The sequence below is a fragment of the Adiantum capillus-veneris genome, chromosome 10 (assembly GCF_014529385.1).
Source record: "Adiantum capillus-veneris isolate H3 chromosome 10, ASM1452938v2, whole genome shotgun sequence".
Taxonomy (NCBI): Eukaryota; Viridiplantae; Streptophyta; class Polypodiopsida; order Polypodiales; family Pteridaceae; genus Adiantum; species Adiantum capillus-veneris.
In genome coordinates, this window is record NC_140940.1 from 91,283,406 (window position 1) to 91,300,542 (window position 17,137).

A 17,137-nucleotide genomic window follows, 5' to 3' on the forward strand; every position below is an offset into this window, starting at 1 on the left:
TTCAATTTTGCAGGTTATGGCCTTATGTACCAGACGAGTGTATAAGACATACGAGGGTGTCTGTGCAGATAATGGCTATGGGCCGTTTTGGAATGAGTTTTCCTCCCAACTTTCATGACAACTGGTTGCAGCAACAACGACCAGGCTAGCCAAGTTTAAGTTTTTCTTGTTTTTTCCTGTTTACACTTTACTTGGCAATTACTGTCATTGTGCAAATGAAAGTGCTTTGGCAATTTTATATGCAGCAAGGCTTTGGGGAACTAGCAAAATAGGGAATATCAACTCACCGAATCCCTACCAGTCTAAACTGTGCAAGGCACTTATGGTTTTGGTTCTCACGGTTGAGGACATCACTCTCCGCAAGGGCTTACCAGACGGGATGCAAGGCATGCTACTTAGGTGGATTCAATTCTACCGCCTCGTGAATTACGCTTCCATTATCACACTTGCAACTCTGTCCACGGACATACTAAAAAAGGGATTGTTTACAACAACACTAAACAAAACCTAAACTTTCGACTTATTTCACAGGTGAAGTGCCATATTAAGTCATTTTTGTAAAGTCATGACCCCATACATGGTAAGTGGGGCAAGCTGTGGCTTGTTTTTTCTCTTTCCTCTCTCGATGACAGCATTATACAGGCATATTGTTGCATGCTTATAGGATAAGCTGCCAGTCAGGCATAAGATGTCTAAGAGCACACATTCTGGGCACACACACACTAGAAATTTAAGGAAAGTTCCTCACCCCAACATGCTCTTCTTTTCGTTCTCTATCTCTCTCTCTAAGAAAAAAATGAAACTCTTCTCAGAAGCTTTTGATACATGTTTTGCTCGTGAGTCAGCTTGAGCCAAGGTGCTCTAACTCACAGCTAGCACGTGGCTAAGATGGTACTCAAATTAGTCTTCATCGGTTCGTCGATTGAACACTATATTGCATAAGGGCTATGAGCCAAAGAGGCTAAGAGCCGTTGTCATGCCAAGGGTAAGACCCAACTATTGGCATTCTTTGGGTGATTGTTTTCAAGATCTACCCAAGGAAGTACACATCGAAGTTAATGGACAAGCAAGAGTCTTGTCATTACGGATGTTTAGGGTGTCATTTTTGCGCTACATGTTTTCGGTGCGACACTCAAGTTGAGTTTTTGATAATCTTCAACTCATAACAACTGATCTCTACAAGAAAGTATAGATGCAGCAATCAATTGCGAGAGCATGGCTGTCCATAAGAGCTCGACAGTTCACTTGTGTGGGTCTCCTGCTCTGTCTATAGCACTACGGAGTGTCTATGAACATATTGTTTTGGGGTAAGACCCGGCGGGTGATTGCTACATCACCTCATAGGCATTAAGGATCACAGTTTGATCTGCATTGAGGATCACAGTTGATCTCTCCTAGTTATACTTTCAAGGAAATAATTCCGCAATCTACCACGCGGTAGCGGAGGAACACACTTTTCACGTTGATTCCAATCATTCTGTACACGGTTGACTATGTTGGTTACCGTTATCTGCTAGTTGAGCAGTTTCTACAAAGAGTCTTACCAAGGGGTTTGACTACGTAGATTCTAATCCAAGGGCTTGGATTGAAAAGGCAACACCCAGGGTTCCCAGTGCAATGTTGTTTGTTTTTTCAGGTAGGGGACGTGCTCCTCTCCATTTGAATACGGATAAGTGAACATTACGTTCAAATCTCCAGGTATGCATCTATTGATTTGGTGTTATTCCATTTTTAGTATGCTTTGCTTGGTTTTTCAAGACGTATAAGTACGCTTGAATGTTATAGAGCCATGCCAAGGGCATGTTAGCACAAAGTATTTTGGGCCAAGTGTCCAATCTAACTTTCTGCCTTATGCTGTTGGCGAACCTACTTGTAGGGTTCAATTTGGTACATGTTGTCACATGGTATACAACATGGTCTAGGAACTCAAGGAGTTCGGTTTAGCGAGTGTGGAGCAATGAACGAGGGTCCCTCTCACTCTTGTTGCAGAGTGTTTAGAGTTACCTCCACACACAAGTACATCTTGTACTTGACAGATGTTCTTTTTTATACATCCTCACATGAGACATATTCCACATATAGAGAATATGAGTTTCTGGACTGACATTGGCGCCATTATTTCAATTATGTGTCACGACAAAGTCCAACTAGATGCTGGTCAAATCTGTTTTCTAGACCATTTTCAGCACGACGTATCGGGAGCAATTTTGAGTGGCCAAAAAAATAAATAAATAAAATAAAATAAAATTGTCGGATACTTAGAATGACTTGTTCAGCTACATGTATTGCTAAACAACATTACAGATGGTTGTTTATACATATAGCAAGGTTATAAGTTGTTAATGACAAAGTTTCATTGTCTGTACTTAGAAGTGATCAATGTTTCACCTTCTTTTGTGATTCAGAAGTTTCAACAAGGTTTGCAAACGATTGCAACTGAAAGTATTTAGTTTCTTTTCAGAACTATTTACATTCCTTTTTAATGTGTGCTAGGTGCATCACATTTGCCACAAGTATTGGCAAGGATCACCATGGATATACAGGTTCAGATCTGTTTTTTGCTAACTGCATGCACACTAGGTGTTATGGGTCCTAGTGTTTAGCAAAGGCTGATTTGGAATGGCATGCATATTCCTCAGGTTGTTGCTTATGAAGCATTTTGCACTCTATGTGCACTATCTCTATGAGATTACTTTTGGGTCTACTGATCACCAATAGAGATCATGGCTCGGTTTGGGTGTTTGTGGATTTTTCAAGTTAACCACGACGGTTATTCCAGACATTGTTGATTCCTCAACAATGCTATACGCTATTGTGATTCCCCATTTACCAGTCATCTGGGAAGACTGGGGGAAACACACCTCAGTACTGTCAGTATCCAAGGGGATTGGCAGATTACAAAGTGTAACCTTGGGCTAAAAGGATATGCAAAGTGCGTACATTAGCACCAAGCAATCCAATTAATAAGCATTTATTTCTCTTCTTGGAGTTTACTTACTATCAGTTAACGCATGTTGCGACTAGGTAGTCTCTTTATGTATAAGTCAGGTTCTCAACCTTGAACACTCGTTAGGGTGGGGTTGTTTACTGATGATGAAAATTGGGAACAAGTCAAGGACTGATGAGTTATGTCAACAAGTTACTTTCATGGAAAGTGACAAGAGGTACTCTTTTTGGTACATCTTTGTTGTGATAAACTTGTTTACCATGCTCATGAGCGTTCTAAATGGAGTCTACACACTATGTTTGGATAGGAACCGGTACCATCAGATGGTTACAAATGGACAACAATGTAGAAAATCAAGATGTTACTCTTGGTTTCATTGAACCTCCTACTGAACCGGGTTTCGCTCAAATGAACCGTTGGATCCATGAGGGATGTTACGGTAGAAGACATTAGTGTTCTTATGAAGATACCATCACTTGTGTTTTCGCGAACGGAAACGCTTCTCCAAGGGGGGAGTAATGTCAGGACAAGGGTAGGACCAGTTACGGCCAAGGGCCAGGATGGACATACAGTCAAGGGGGTCCCTATATTTAGCAGGGCAAGGGTCTATATAGGGCATGGCTGGGTGGAGATTAGCAGGTTCAGTCCCCATGCCCTTTCACTTTGATACTAGTTGAAAGGAGTGCGAGTGCATATGCTTGTGCGTGTGGTGAGGAAGAGTACACAGTGTATGGTGGATCTTGCAGTGAGATAATGCTCACTGACTCCTTATTAATATTTGATATAAGAATAAAGACATTTTGAGCAGGGAATTCCTTGAGGCCCTAATTACCACAGAAACTTGGTTCAACTTATTAATATTTGATACAAGAATAAGGACATTTTGAGCAGTGAAATCCTTAAGGCCCCAATTACCATACATAAATTTGGTTCAAACAAGTCAGATACTTCTCAACCGCGAGTATATTATAAGAGAGACCTCACAAGAGGGGAGCTCATCCTTACCTTACCTTACTTTGGCTACATCACCATACACCACACATGCTAATGAGTGGAAACAAAGCTATCCTCCTCTTCAAAATCTCACTTTCACCATGTATCAATTATTTGGTCATGGTTGTGGTTGCTTTAGTACCCCTCTCTTTTTGCATAACATGGTGCAATTAGACACATGCAAAGAATGCCTTCCCATAGATCTCTCAAGAATGTAGCTAAGGTTATTCTTGTCTAGTTTTGCATTCACATGCAACCAAGAAATTCCCTTTTCCACATAGGCATCTTCGAATCATAGACCTCTTTCACTGATAACAACCAAATGGGATGCCATTTCTTCTCATTAGCTGCTAAATTTTGCCATGGCCCACTCTACTTTATCTCTTAGTCGTCCATCTCAACCAAGGAAAGTCTGCGTTATGGGCTAGCGTGACTGTTAGTTTCGAGCGAGATAAAATTTCACGACTAGATAGCTTATGAGGTGCACGAGGAGGCCCTTATAGACAAATTTGTTCAGGAAACATAGGGAAGGGGTCATATGGGGGACGAGTAATACCAATGCTGGAGACTCGAGAGTCGAAGACTCTGATAAGGGAGGGGTCATATGAAGGAAGAAGTAGTTAATAGCAAAGCTGAGTGGGGCGTGCGTGGGAGACGACTCAGTCCACGTGGGTGTGCACAGCTGGCCTGAGAAGGCATCCTGGCTGGACCCTCCCTCCTCACAAGTCTTCCCTCCTCCCGCACTTATCTAACGCACTCTGCCTCCTCCTCTCGTCTAGGGTTTTCCTTCTCTGAGCATTTCCTGTAGCACAGCAGCAGTACTTGGTCCGCTTTGCCATCGTCCTCACCATCGCCATGACTACCGAGAAAGAGAGGGAGTCCCATGTCTACATGGCCAAGGTCGCCGAGCAGGCCGAGCGCTACGACGGTAATCTCTCTCTCTCTCTCTCTCTCTCTCTCTCTCTCTCGCTCTCTCTCTCTTTGTGCGAATCGTGTCGATCTACACAAGCATTTGCTGGAAGCCTTTCTTCTGTGAGTGCACAGCAATGATTTCGCCGAAAGAGCACGCAGCTTCATAGATTTGCTCAAACTCTACTCGTGCCCGTTCTGATCAGACTTTCTGTCAGTCGATTGCCATGGAATAAGCTGTATGTGAGCATTTACAAGCAGCTTGCTATTATGCAACAGATGCCCTGTGCAGATCGCCTCTGATTCCCTTTCATCCTGCTATTAGAGTGATCCCACTCTTTCCTCATTGGATGTTTTCAGGCGATCCTAATTGTCGGTTTGCCTTTACTGCCGTTTGGACTATAAAGGCAGATACCGAAAATGATTATGAAAGAGGGGTTTTTCTGGTGAGTGATGGTGTTACTGGTGCTCATACGTAAAACACCGTGTCTTTTGGGTTCTTGGGTCTTCAAATTTTGGATTGAGTTCTTTGAATATAGTCTGGAAGACCACAATTTTGAAGTTTTGCAAATCTGTTCAGAATTTCACGCACATATAACTGAGTGTTAGTGTGATGTAATTTTGTCGCTCTGTGACTACTGACTCTGCCTCTTGAATCTGGGCTTGAAGCCAGGCACCCATTTGCGGGAGGAATTGTTAAATGTGAAACGTTTTATTGTGTGAGTGGATACACACATCTGTTGTTGGAGATAGCCTCATACTTATTTTTGCATTTGAAGACACGATTTTGAATGTAGAGCTGATGTGCAGAAATGGTTGAGTTCATGAAGAAGGTTGCCAAGCTGGATGTTGAGTTGACAGTGGAAGAAAGGAACTTGCTTTCAGTTGGATACAAGAATGTGATTGGTGCTCGCAGGGCTGCATGGCGCATTCTCTCTTCGATTGAACAGAAGGAGGAGAACAAAGGAAATGAGCAGAATGTGAAACGCATCAAAGATTATCGTGGCAAAGTGGAGGATGAATTAACAAACATCTGTAATGACATTCTCACCATTATTGATGAACATTTACTGCCATCTTCAAGCAATGGAGAGTTTGCAGTCTTCTATCATAAGATGTATGTCATATAAATCTTTGAATCCTGAACTTTCAGAGCTATGTTCTTGGGTTTGGTGTTATGAGTCTTCATGTTCTGGGGACTTTCTGCATGGGTGTTTCTAAGATGTCTGCTGCCTCTCAGGAAGGGAGATTACTTCAGATATCTTGCGGAATTCAAAACTGGACAAGAGAGGAAGGAAGCTGCTGACCAATCCTTGGCGTCCTACCAAGTAAGGCCAATTTATGATTGGTTTTTGGTGGGCCCTACATTTTCATATGGTTGTGAGCTACTGTTTCACATATCAAATGTCATAGCTGAGCAACTAGGCTGCTTAACATCATATGACTTAGTGTGAAAGTCCTCTATCTATCGGTTGCTGCATTCTTCCCCCATTTTGGGGTTTTTGCTTGTGTATCTCTCTGTTGGTTTCTAGTCAAGTCAGATTGTTGATCTGGTTTTATTTTCTTGAGAAAAAAGATTCATTCTAGAAGCATTGGCTATGAAATTTAGGATTAATAACATGATTAAGGAGGACATGTGGCAGATCTTGTCTTGTGAAAAAAGCACACGGTTAGTATGCAAGTTCTATATTATGTGGACTGTTTCTACTTCACGTTTTTTTGAAGGAGACTTGATGGTGAGTAGTAGTATGATTGGAAATGGTGACCTTAAAGGAACCACAGTTGGCTTGCCCATAGATTTATGCTTTCAAGGCATGATGGGAAAGCCATATCTGTGATAGGGATTTTTCTGGCAGAAAGAACATGGAGACTCTACAGAAAGCTGTACATGCAAGTATGGACGGAAACCTAGTGTAGGATAACAAAATATGGGGTGGAAGGGGGTGTTTGTGTGTGGAGGCTCCTTAGACTCTTTAAGTAGGTCAATTGAAAGGTACAAACTAAATGATCAGGAAGAAAGGGTTTTTCAGACTCTTTTAAGTAGAAAGGGGTACATATAATGCTAGGCGATCGCCACAATGTTGCTGACAGTGCTGTTTTTATTCCTGCATACCCTTGGTACTGGTTTTGTGTTTGAGTAAGCTCGGGAAATGTTGAGAGCATACAAAAGATGTCATGCCTTTTATTTATATAAAAAATGCTTTGGATTCTAGGCTTGATTTTTCAGAAAGAGGGTCAGAGGGTTTTTTTTGACCAGGTTACAATAGGTTTGGATGGTAAAAAGAATTGAGTCCAAGTTGATACCAGCTGCTCCATAAACCAGGCATCTCGCTGCTTAGAATGCTGAGCTCAGAAAGAGCATTTTGAATGTCATGCAAGCAACCATCCTGCTGATCATTATAACCTGTTTGTCTACTCAGTTGAGTGATTCAGATCAATTGCAGTATATTGCCTCCCAACCAAATAGTTTTGTTTCCTTTGCAGGCGGCTATGAGCACTGCAACGACCGATTTATCCTCAACTCACCCAATCAGGCTTGGTCTGGCGCTGAACTTCTCAGTGTTTTACTATGAAATCATTAATTCGCCAGAGCAGTAAGTAATTATGGTTCAAGTGAAGTTAATCGTTGATTCATTGGTACGCATTTTTCACTCCTAGGAATTTTGTACTTGTCAGGGCTTGTCAACTTGCCAAGCAAGCTTTTGATGACGCAATTGCTGAACTAGACACCCTCAGTGAGGAGTCCTACAAGGACAGTACGCTGATCATGCAATTACTCAGGGACAACCTGACACTGTGGACATCCGATTTACCCGATGATGGGGGTAATGTTTTACCTAGAAAAGTTTGTTGTTTTCTTCACGAATAGAAAATTTCCAGCCATATCTATTGTGCTAAGGAAATTTTCTTTTGAGGAGATGAATATCTTGGTGAATTCTGTGCTTTCTATCTGTGTGTAAGTTTGACAAGATGGTGTGCTGATTGAAATATATATTTCTGAGGGCCGATTGAAAAGTCATGTATTGTGCTGCACAGGGGATGAACAACCCAAAGGAGAAAACCTTAAAGATGATGACAAAGAGGTGAGTTAAATTTTTCTGGGATATGTGGCTTTTTCTGCTGAAGGTCACTTTTCCTGTCGTTTTATTTTTGTTAGTTATTGCAAGTTTTTGGTGTTTGACCCCGTTCTGATTTACCTTTCTGTAGTGAGGGGCTTTCTGCTGATCAAGCAAGGAGATTGCAAGTGGATTCAACAAGATAATGGAGTATTTGGGTTACAAGTGACCATCTCCTTTAGCGTCACGGATTTTGACCCATTCTTCCGGCCATAATTTTGTTTACCTGGGCTTCTTTGGTTTCCTTCAACTCTGTAACAGTGATTAATGAATTTGGTTCTTGTACTGAGATCTGAAAGTGTCTTTTCTTGCTGTGTTATAAGGAAGTTATTATTGGTGGGCGCAAATGGGGGCATTCTTTTTTTGTATGTCTCTCGAAGGTCTTAAATGGCCAGGCCCCCCCCCCCCCCCCCCCCCCCCCCCCGTATTTGGTCCTTCAAAGTGCTTCCAAAGCTTGAATCGCATCTTCCACAAGCATGCAGTGTTTTAGCTTTGATTTGCATGTCATGTGTACTCGTGGCATTTAGCTCTGTGAGTTGCAAGGAAATGCCATGTTATTTAAGTTGTGACATCGAGCTTGTTGGTGCATGTTTTCTCAATTTGTGGCATTTAGCTTGCTGAGCATGTCTTGTTGAGTAATTGTATCTGCACTTTGCATGTCTTTACATCTTGTGTTGCTTAGCTTAATGTGGAGATTCCTGTTAATTCGTGTCAATCAACACTATGATCCAGTAGTTGAGTCACTTGTCACAACTCTTTATCTTATTTGAGCCATTGACTGTGATAATTTAGGTGACTTGGGTTTCCACGCTCTTCAACCCTGGTCACAGTGATTATCAAATCGATTCTATGTTAAATTTGAAAGGGGCTTTTTTACACGTTCCTTAGAAAATGATCATCACTGGGACTAAATAGGTGCATTCTAATGTTGAGTCTGTAGTTTCTCATTGAGAGGGAGATGGTGGAGTTTGTTGAAAGATGGTGGAGGTGCTAGCATAAATTGAGAAGTGGCCGTTTACTTTCTTCCCGTCTTTCAGAGAGATGTGTAGGCTTCTGAGGCATTTTAGCAAATTGCAGAAACCCCAAGTCAGGGTTGGCTACATGCCCTAATTTGGTCCTTCATGTGTGCACAATTGTGGTTTAAATTGTGTTTGAATTTTGCTAGAGTGGCATATGTATTCGTTTGACTATGAAGTTTGCATTCCCAAGTTAGATTTTGGGTGGAGGTTTGGCACACTCTGGAGAAGTATTTTCTAGCTTCTGTGCTCGTGAAATTTTCATTGTAGAGAGCCTGGAGATGTGTATCCAGAGCTTGTTCACCGACAGCATGGCTCCATGTTACAGTGGAGACTTGACATGCCTATCTGGAGTAGTGAAAGTTGTATTGACCTGCTGATAGGCAGGTTATCCTTCGGCCAGGGGTTTCAAAATATATTGTATGCTCTATGGTTTCACTCCTCTCCCATCCTTTTGTCATATGGCATGGGAAAAAGGTCCTCTGCAAAGTAATGATTCTGATGGAGGTAAATAGTTGGGCATTCCAACAGGTGGAAAACCAACAGGTGGAAAACCAACAGGTGAAAGAAGTTGAAATGTAAAGCTGTTCATGGATATTGATAATCACTACTCCCTATGAAAGGGCGATCTTGCATGTTCATTGTTTATTATAATTTGCATCTTTCTCTTAGCTATATTTTGCTGACTTCCAAAAGAGGCTGCAGAGGCCAAGGAAGAAAGGGAGATGTCTTTCTTCTGTTGACTCCTTGTTTTGCTTGGGTACCCCTCTTGAATGTCAATTCTTAGGATAGAGATGACAATGTATCCATGCATTCAACATAATTTATTAGTGGAGAGCAGTGATGGTCAGTGGTCAACCCACCAACTGGAACTTCAAATATCAAGGTAGGTGCACTCTAGGAGGACAGAGTCTGATTGATAGGGGAGCTCCTACGCTTAGAACAGGATGGTGGTACTCGAGCAGAAATTTGGTATTTATTAAACCCTGACATGGTGCACTCTTCTGCTGAAAGTTTCGCATTCAACTTGAGATTGATTTTCTGATGTAGTGATGGAGAATGTGGAGTGGTTGCAGCTGATAGAAGACTGCCTTGATGTCTGCAAGCTTCTATCTCTGGTTTTCTGATGTTGGAGATTGGAGATGCGAGAGGATCTGGTCTGCAAACACTAGTACAGCTTAAAAGAAGGGAGGAAATTTATCAAGGGTAGCAACATCAGGGATTCCACTACACAGCATGCATGCTATGCAAATGGTCTCACTGTCTGGATCGTAGTCTTCTATTGCGTAGCTTACCCTGCTAGAGATTTTTGATTCACCTGATGTATCTTTTCAGCCACTACTATCTGGCAGCTTCTCGACATGGGCTAGTGAAGTATGTGGTGGCGTTTCCCAAATCTCAGACCATCTGAAGTAGCCATCACTAGAATTCCTTTAGATAGCTGTCATCTGATTCCTTTCTTCAAAGTTTCAAACTGTTGGTCCTCAGTTGGTCTAGTGTTTTGTATGGTTCCAACGGTTTATTTTATTTTTCCTTACATATGAGTTCTAACTAAAGGTGGCAATCAGGATTCACTGCAAGTCGTTGTCCTACATAGTGGTTTTTGCTCGAGTTTAAAGTTTGGCTCGTTGAATGTGTTTAAAAGCTCGTACAAAGTTACTTAGTGTAAGATCTTTATGATAAACTGTATAGTCTATCCATCCTTCTATTTCACCTGTATAAGATCTTTATGATAAACTGTATGGTCTATCCATCCTTCTATTTCACCTGTGGGTCTCTTTGGGGATCTAGGGTCCATTTAGGTGACGCGAAATGGTCTTGATTGCTATTGTTTGATTGGCAGGTAAACTTAGGGGTGAACTAGGGAATGGTAACTAGGGTGAACTAGGGTAGTGTGCATCCACCATGTCCGCAGACGACAATGGTGGTAAGGTGAGTGAGGTCAATGAAGTAGGTGGTAAACTAGTGGTGCCATTTGTTCTCCCATTGGACGATTGGACTGTTAAAATCATCTAATGATATGGGTCCATTGACACCCGGTAAGTTGGCCCTCGGCACACTTCAACTGCAGGCAAATCGACAAAGTGGTGTTAGTGAGTACTAAAAGCTACTCTTTCAAGCATTGATTCCTCATGGACATGACCTCCATATACACACAGTGAAGGAGGACTGGGCTAATACTAGTCCTTAGCACAAAGCAGATCGTGCTACCTACAACAATTTGCACATTCGTGCATGCTGGTGCTAAGATTGGCAATGCCCCTGTGCACTATTGCTTGCTAGCCAAGAATGTTCATTGGAAGATCCATATTTAGGAAAATTGAAGTCTAAATTGGGCTATGAGCAATTCATCGAGAAGGAAGCTAAACGCACTTGAAACTTATCCTCGATTTTTGAGCATGTTAGTGTATGCTCTATAAGTGCACATATTATGGCTTTGCAAGGCACATTTAGCTAAAAGGTCCGTTGTTGCAAGGCATATCTTTGAGCTGACCTTTTGTGTTTAGTCGAATTAATTTTTTACGTTCTACCGCTTAAAGGATGCATTCTTTTTCGGAAAATATGCGAGGAATTATATTAGAAAATGGCAAAAGAGTAACATATTCACGAGACAGCTTTGGTTAGATGGAAATAGATGGGTGCAAAATGTCATCATTCAACTTAATACAAGCAAAAAAGTGAGGATTATTTGTATCACTACTTCAAGGAAGATGTCCCCCTTTCTATTGCCAAGAGCAGAGCAGTTAGTAGTGCTAGCAAAGAAAATCAATTGTCAATTTGAGGCCTATAGTGTCGTGCTGCAGGAACATCTAAGCGCAACTCCCTTGGTTTCGAGGGCTTCAAAAGCCAATCCTATCGCCCACGATTTTTCAAGCCTACTACAAAATTTAGGTTATGTTGTGCGACTCAACCCTAAGAGCTAACGGCTCATGTGACTCCTATCTTTCTTGATGCCATAAATTTTCACTAATGCATAGCGAGGCTATGCTCTTTGTTTGGATGGATGTAAGAGGTTAGTCCCACACCTCTTGGGAGCTCTTTAGTGCACGAAGAAAATGCATCTTGGGCTGGTGTAAGAGCTCAATCCCACACAGCCCTTGAGATGTCTTCAGTGCGTTAAATACTCTGCCCAGTTGTCTAACCACCTGTTCAACTGCACCATGTATGTATGAGCAGCATGATATACATATGTATTAGATATGCATATGCAATAGCAAGTAAAGGCATGCTGCAATGATTGCCCGATTAAGCGTAAAGCCCAGCAAAAACTAGAATTTTCTCTAGTCTTGAAGCACATAGAATGCTGCACTCCTTACGCTGCAGCTCCGTAGGGGTTAGCTCTAATCCCCACTGTGAAATTCGTGAAGGAAATTCTTTTGGATACAAAGATATAAGGATCTTGGTAAAGAGAGTGTACATTTGGTCTCACTCTTAAAACAAATTTCTGCACTTCTATGGCATATATTAAAAAAAGGGATCTTTCTTGCAGCCAAAATGTGCAAGCAACAATAGTGTCAAAACCTTGTGTAAATGGTTTTATGTTCACCATTGTGCACACTGTCTGGGAACGTTCCCCCCCAAACACGGCACATCCATTCCAAATTAGCCACTTTACAGGACAATATGACCTAGGAAAACTATTAATTGCAATTAAACTAATGCTTTTAAGTTCTTATAGATACATGTAAGGCTGACTAAGAACAATTCAGTTTTTTTTTTTTGGTGGAGAGTGATATTCTCTGTATTATAATGACATCAAAGCAAATGGCATAACCAGCGAACTTCTCGAAAGTCCTCCATGTCACTTTCAAGACATCTCACAGCTAACAAGACACCATGTAAGTATGACCGAGGACAGACTAACCTAAGATGCAGAGAAAATATACCTACCTTTTCACAGCACTAACATGTAGCGGGGTCTTTCGCATTGCACAAAGCTACTGCAACTCTTGACCAAGCTAGTTACCTTGCAACTTAACAACAAATGAAGAAGCCATAAGCATTGGCTATGAGCTATCCTAGCAGAATTTAAAGGAATTTGACAGCTAGCATAATAAGTATTGATGGATGATTTACAGTTATCCATGGAGTGGTCTGACACTCCAACCTGAATAAAGAATCTTTAAGCAGAACAGATATCAACGAGCATAAAGCAACCGCGCAAAATCACCTCCTTGTCAACACACAAGACACTCCATGTGTAGAGCTCCCACATGTGGCTTACACCAAGGCTTTACATATATGTTCTTATATTCAATCTCTTTCAACGATAAGCTTCTTCTTGCTAGAGACACCGTGTAACATCAAACTGCTTGTTCTTTGCTCACTCCACTATTCAAACCTCCATTGTCATCGAAAGCTGCAGTATGGCTAGAGAGTCAATGTATCCTCATCCGTGTTACAAGCATGTTTGCCACTCTCTCATGTACTTCGTATATCATTCTTGGAGCGAGCACTGCCTTGCTACTTGTTTCATATCATAATCTCTCCAATTTTATGTACTGAGAACCCTGGTTAGTCCTTTGGGCTCTCCAACAAGTGGTGGATAAACATGAGGATGCGGCAAAACCCGATGTGGCGAAACCAAACTTGAAATAGAGGAGCAGCTGGAGAACACGACAAGCCTATCTTGTCGCCTTGGGTTGTCAGTGGTGACTTGAGAGAGTCCCATAGGTGAAGCCATGTAAGCATTACCACTTGATGGCACTGCTTCTCTTGCTGTGCACGGAAACTTATCAGAGAATGACCTTCTCCATTTCCGAGGTTCTGATGAAGCCCCCTTGCTTAGAAGACTGTCATCATCTTCAAAATCTTGCTGTTCGTCATCACCGCAAGTAGTATGGAGTCTTCCTCCATGCATGCACCGCCGCACTCTTTGTGCTTCATCAAATTGCTCATCACAACTTCCATCTTCATGGTGATGTAACGCATAACCGGCCTCTTCATCAACAACCAACAACCCTGGCGTCGCTCTGCATAGAGGGCAAGTTGCATGAGAGAGAAACCACAGGTCGATGCATACCGCATGAAAGCTATGCTTGCATTTTGGAAGCAGCTTGCAGCTCTCACCCTGCCGAAACTCTGCGAGACAAACCGCACATTCCACAGCCTTGGCTGTGGCTCCCAAATTGGCCCCTCTGAAGACCTGAGGGGTGTATGCGAAGATGGGCAAGGCTTCAACAACCTCTTTGTCAAGACCACTGGCTTTATGAGTCTCTTGGGCAGAGGAGGAAAGCGAACTACGGAGGCGTGAAAGTGCACGCCGTTGCATGTTGGAGCGGCGGCGCCAGCACCATTTTGCGTACATGTGCAGGACGACGATGATGAAGACCATGCAGAAGAGGATACCAAGGGCAGAGATGATGATCTTACCATTCATGCTGTAGTTTTCGAAGAGGGCGGAGTCGTCATCTTCTTGGGGGCGGGGCAGGCGGGTATCTGAGGAAGCCATGGCCTTGGCTTAGGCAGAAGTTAGAAGAGGGTGAGGATGTGGGCGGAGAAGGATTGGATGCAGGCAAACAAGGAGCTCTTGAAGCTGGCCATTACTCTGTGTGTCACTGTGTGTGTGTCCTTCCAAGCATGTGAGTGTGTAGTCGATGTCTAGCAAAAGTGCCTGCGTTTTCAAGGAAACCACCCAGCGGGTCCTTGTCAGGGAGCCGTCTTACGACGAAGGTTCTCATTTCTCATCCCAACCAAACATTTGCAATGTCCTTTAAAGCTTTTTCTCCAACAAACACAAATGATTGACGTTGTAAACTTTCACCTTGAGGAGTACATAGGGTCCGAAGGGTTACAAGCACTAGTGTGGCCGGCGCCTTCGGCCGCCTCTCTCTCTATAGCGCGCACTGTCCTCAGTGTTACCGGATCAGCTGCAGAGCCACACTACCGGATGAGGTGAACTACGCCACGTGGCCCTCTGAATGTCTATCTCCTTAATATATAGTATAGATTGGTGCATATCATGAGTTCAAACCTCACGCATGTAAGAGGCAATGGTTTGAAGTGTGAGTGCATATTGTGAATGGGGAGGGGGGGGGTTTGAATCTTATGGTACATGACATTATGTTGAAAGCGCATCTATCTCACCGCAAATAAAGGTCTGTGTTCGAACCTAGGTTTATTGTGATCCCACCTACCAACCGCTAAATGTTCTGTTTGAAGGTGAGAATTCCTACAAACTCCAAAGAAATTTAGTGCAAAGACCTTTAAATATAGTCAAATTATGTAGAATTTTCAAGTTTCTAGGTTTTTTTTCGAAGTTTATTTTGAGTAGTGCACACAAAGTCGGTTGTGGGCCATGCTTAACCTATAGCTTCAAGCTTATGAGAGGGATTCCAACTTCTCATCAAGCCATTGCAACTTTATTGTGTCACATAAGTAGTGACTTGCATGAATGGTGTGCACAGTAAGTTACACCGGCCTTCTAATTAATTATTAGGTTTTAGGCCACATTACATGCGGAAACACTTTAAAGATCTAGTGCACTTGTCTTCAAGGACTCAAAGATGACACAATGGACAATCCGTTTTGTGAAATTGTGTGCATAGTGCGAGGATTTGGGCATTGAAGATAGGTTTGTGGGTTTAACTATGATGCTAACAATGTTATAAGGGACGTTCCATTTGCTTGTCCTGCTTCCTTTGTGAAAGTGCACGATGATTTGGGTGTTGAAGCTAGGGTTGTGCATTTGATTCTGGCCTAATTGATGCTAATTATTGCCTCTGCGTCGCTAGACAAGGGGATATGTTACAATCCTTTTGCTCATTTTACCTTGAGATTACTTACCATGATTGGCTACATGCTTCTCATCCACATGTTCACACAATATCTTTACATCTATTTGTCCACTAACCATATTATTTTTCATGCATTATGTATGTTAAGTAAAGTTGGCTGCCGTGGTAGCCGATGTAATTATGGTCCCTGGATGATGTTATGGCTCAACACGAGCATGACAAGACCTTGTAATTATTTGGGTTGATTAATATATTTCACTCACGATTGTGGGTTTTGCTAAAAAAAAAAAAGTAAAGCTATGAAGAACATTGCTCTCATAAGACTTTAATGTGTTTTAAAGTTTTAAAAATTGCTAAATAACTTTAAACTATGATCAGTTTCTCATAATCATATTTTTGATGGGCATTGATTGTTAAATACTTGCCCTTAATCTCCTGAGTCACCTTTGAGATGATATTAGGACATAAAAAGGCCAACACTGTCCCTTAACTTTGTTATTATTGGATATTTTGGAGGAGGAAGATTCATAAAAACAACCCTGTCTACTAAGAGCACGCTAACGACCATGTGAGCTCATCATCTTGTGACATTAATTTGACTAGTACGGCCAGCCGCTTTCGGCGACCTCTCTCTCTCTCTCCCCCTCTCTCCCTCTTTATCGCGTGCAAAGGGGCTTTTTTTAGTTTTGGACTTTAGCCTTCAGGTCGCAGATTGCGACACGTGTAAAGGGCTATCCCTTCCGCCATATTATGTTAGTAGATTGCACATAACCACCTAAAGATACCATCTTGTGATCTTAGTAGGCCAGTGGCCACATAGAATGAAAGCTTAATATGCCTTTGTTGTATACGCTTGGACTATTTCAATTAAGGACACCTCTGATCATGCTACTGAAGTGTACACCTAGTAGAGTTGCTTTGTAATGTTCCTGTAAAATCTTCATATCTCTCTAAAATTGCAACTTTTTTGTGCCTAGTTGTTGCGGTGTCCATCGGAGAAGCATCCTCTTGCTTGAAGACAAGCTTCATTTAAAGAAGATGAGATACAATACTCTTTTTCGTGAAATTATCATCTCTACCTAAGATTGGAACTTGTTGCACTAAATCTCTTCTCAGTTGTTGCGGTGTCTATTGGAGAATCGACCTCTTGATTAACAACAAGGTTCACTAAAGAAGATGGAATCCTCATAGAGTGAAGGCTATAAAGCTCAGAAAAGTTGGAAAGAAGTGCAACACTTCAACATAATTATGCATAGATAGGGACAACACTTGTACATAATTACTGTTGATTATGAATAGATAGAGAGGTGCCATATATATAGCCATGAAGAGATCATTGTCTATACATGAATCTTTTCAAAAGCTTTCTAATTTTAAGCACTTCATGGTACTATTCATGATCTTACTTTCTAAAGTGGC

At 41.9% G+C, this 17,137-nt stretch overlaps 2 protein-coding genes across 2 annotated transcripts; one reads left to right on the forward strand and one right to left on the reverse strand.

The window, feature by feature from the left end:
* The first annotated feature begins 4,665 nt into the window (after positions 1-4,665).
* On the forward strand, positions 4,666-8,254 carry LOC147449230 (14-3-3 protein 7-like). Its single transcript, XM_086521759.1, has 7 exons — positions 4,666-4,868; positions 5,660-5,966; positions 6,090-6,177; positions 7,334-7,443; positions 7,526-7,674; positions 7,886-7,932; positions 8,057-8,254. The coding sequence occupies exons 1-7, from the start codon at positions 4,796-4,798 to the stop codon at positions 8,057-8,059; spliced, it is 777 nt and encodes a 258-aa protein (XP_086377885.1). The 5' UTR covers positions 4,666-4,795; the 3' UTR covers positions 8,060-8,254.
* Positions 8,255-13,001: 4,747 nt separating this feature from the next.
* Positions 13,002-14,636, reverse strand: LOC147449231 (uncharacterized). Its single transcript, XM_086521758.1, has one exon. The coding sequence runs from the start codon at positions 14,431-14,433 to the stop codon at positions 13,477-13,479; it is 957 nt and encodes a 318-aa protein (XP_086377884.1). The 5' UTR covers positions 14,434-14,636; the 3' UTR covers positions 13,002-13,476.
* Between the last annotated feature and the right edge of the window lie 2,501 nt (positions 14,637-17,137).

Excerpts from the sequence above, each read along its gene's own strand:
- LOC147449230 (XM_086521759.1), top strand. The coding sequence starts at position 4,796 with ATGACTACCGAGAAAGAGAGGGAGTCCCATGTCTACATGGCCAAGGTC. Across the intron at positions 4,869-5,659 it reads GCAGGCCGAGCGCTACGACG|AAATGGTTGAGTTCATGAAG; the intron begins GTAATCTCTCTC and ends GCTGATGTGCAG. Across the intron at positions 6,178-7,333 it reads AATCCTTGGCGTCCTACCAA|GCGGCTATGAGCACTGCAAC; the intron begins GTAAGGCCAATT and ends TTTCCTTTGCAG.
- LOC147449231 (XM_086521758.1), bottom strand. The coding sequence starts at position 14,433 with ATGGCTTCCTCAGATACCCGCCTGCCCCGCCCCCAAGAAGATGACGAC.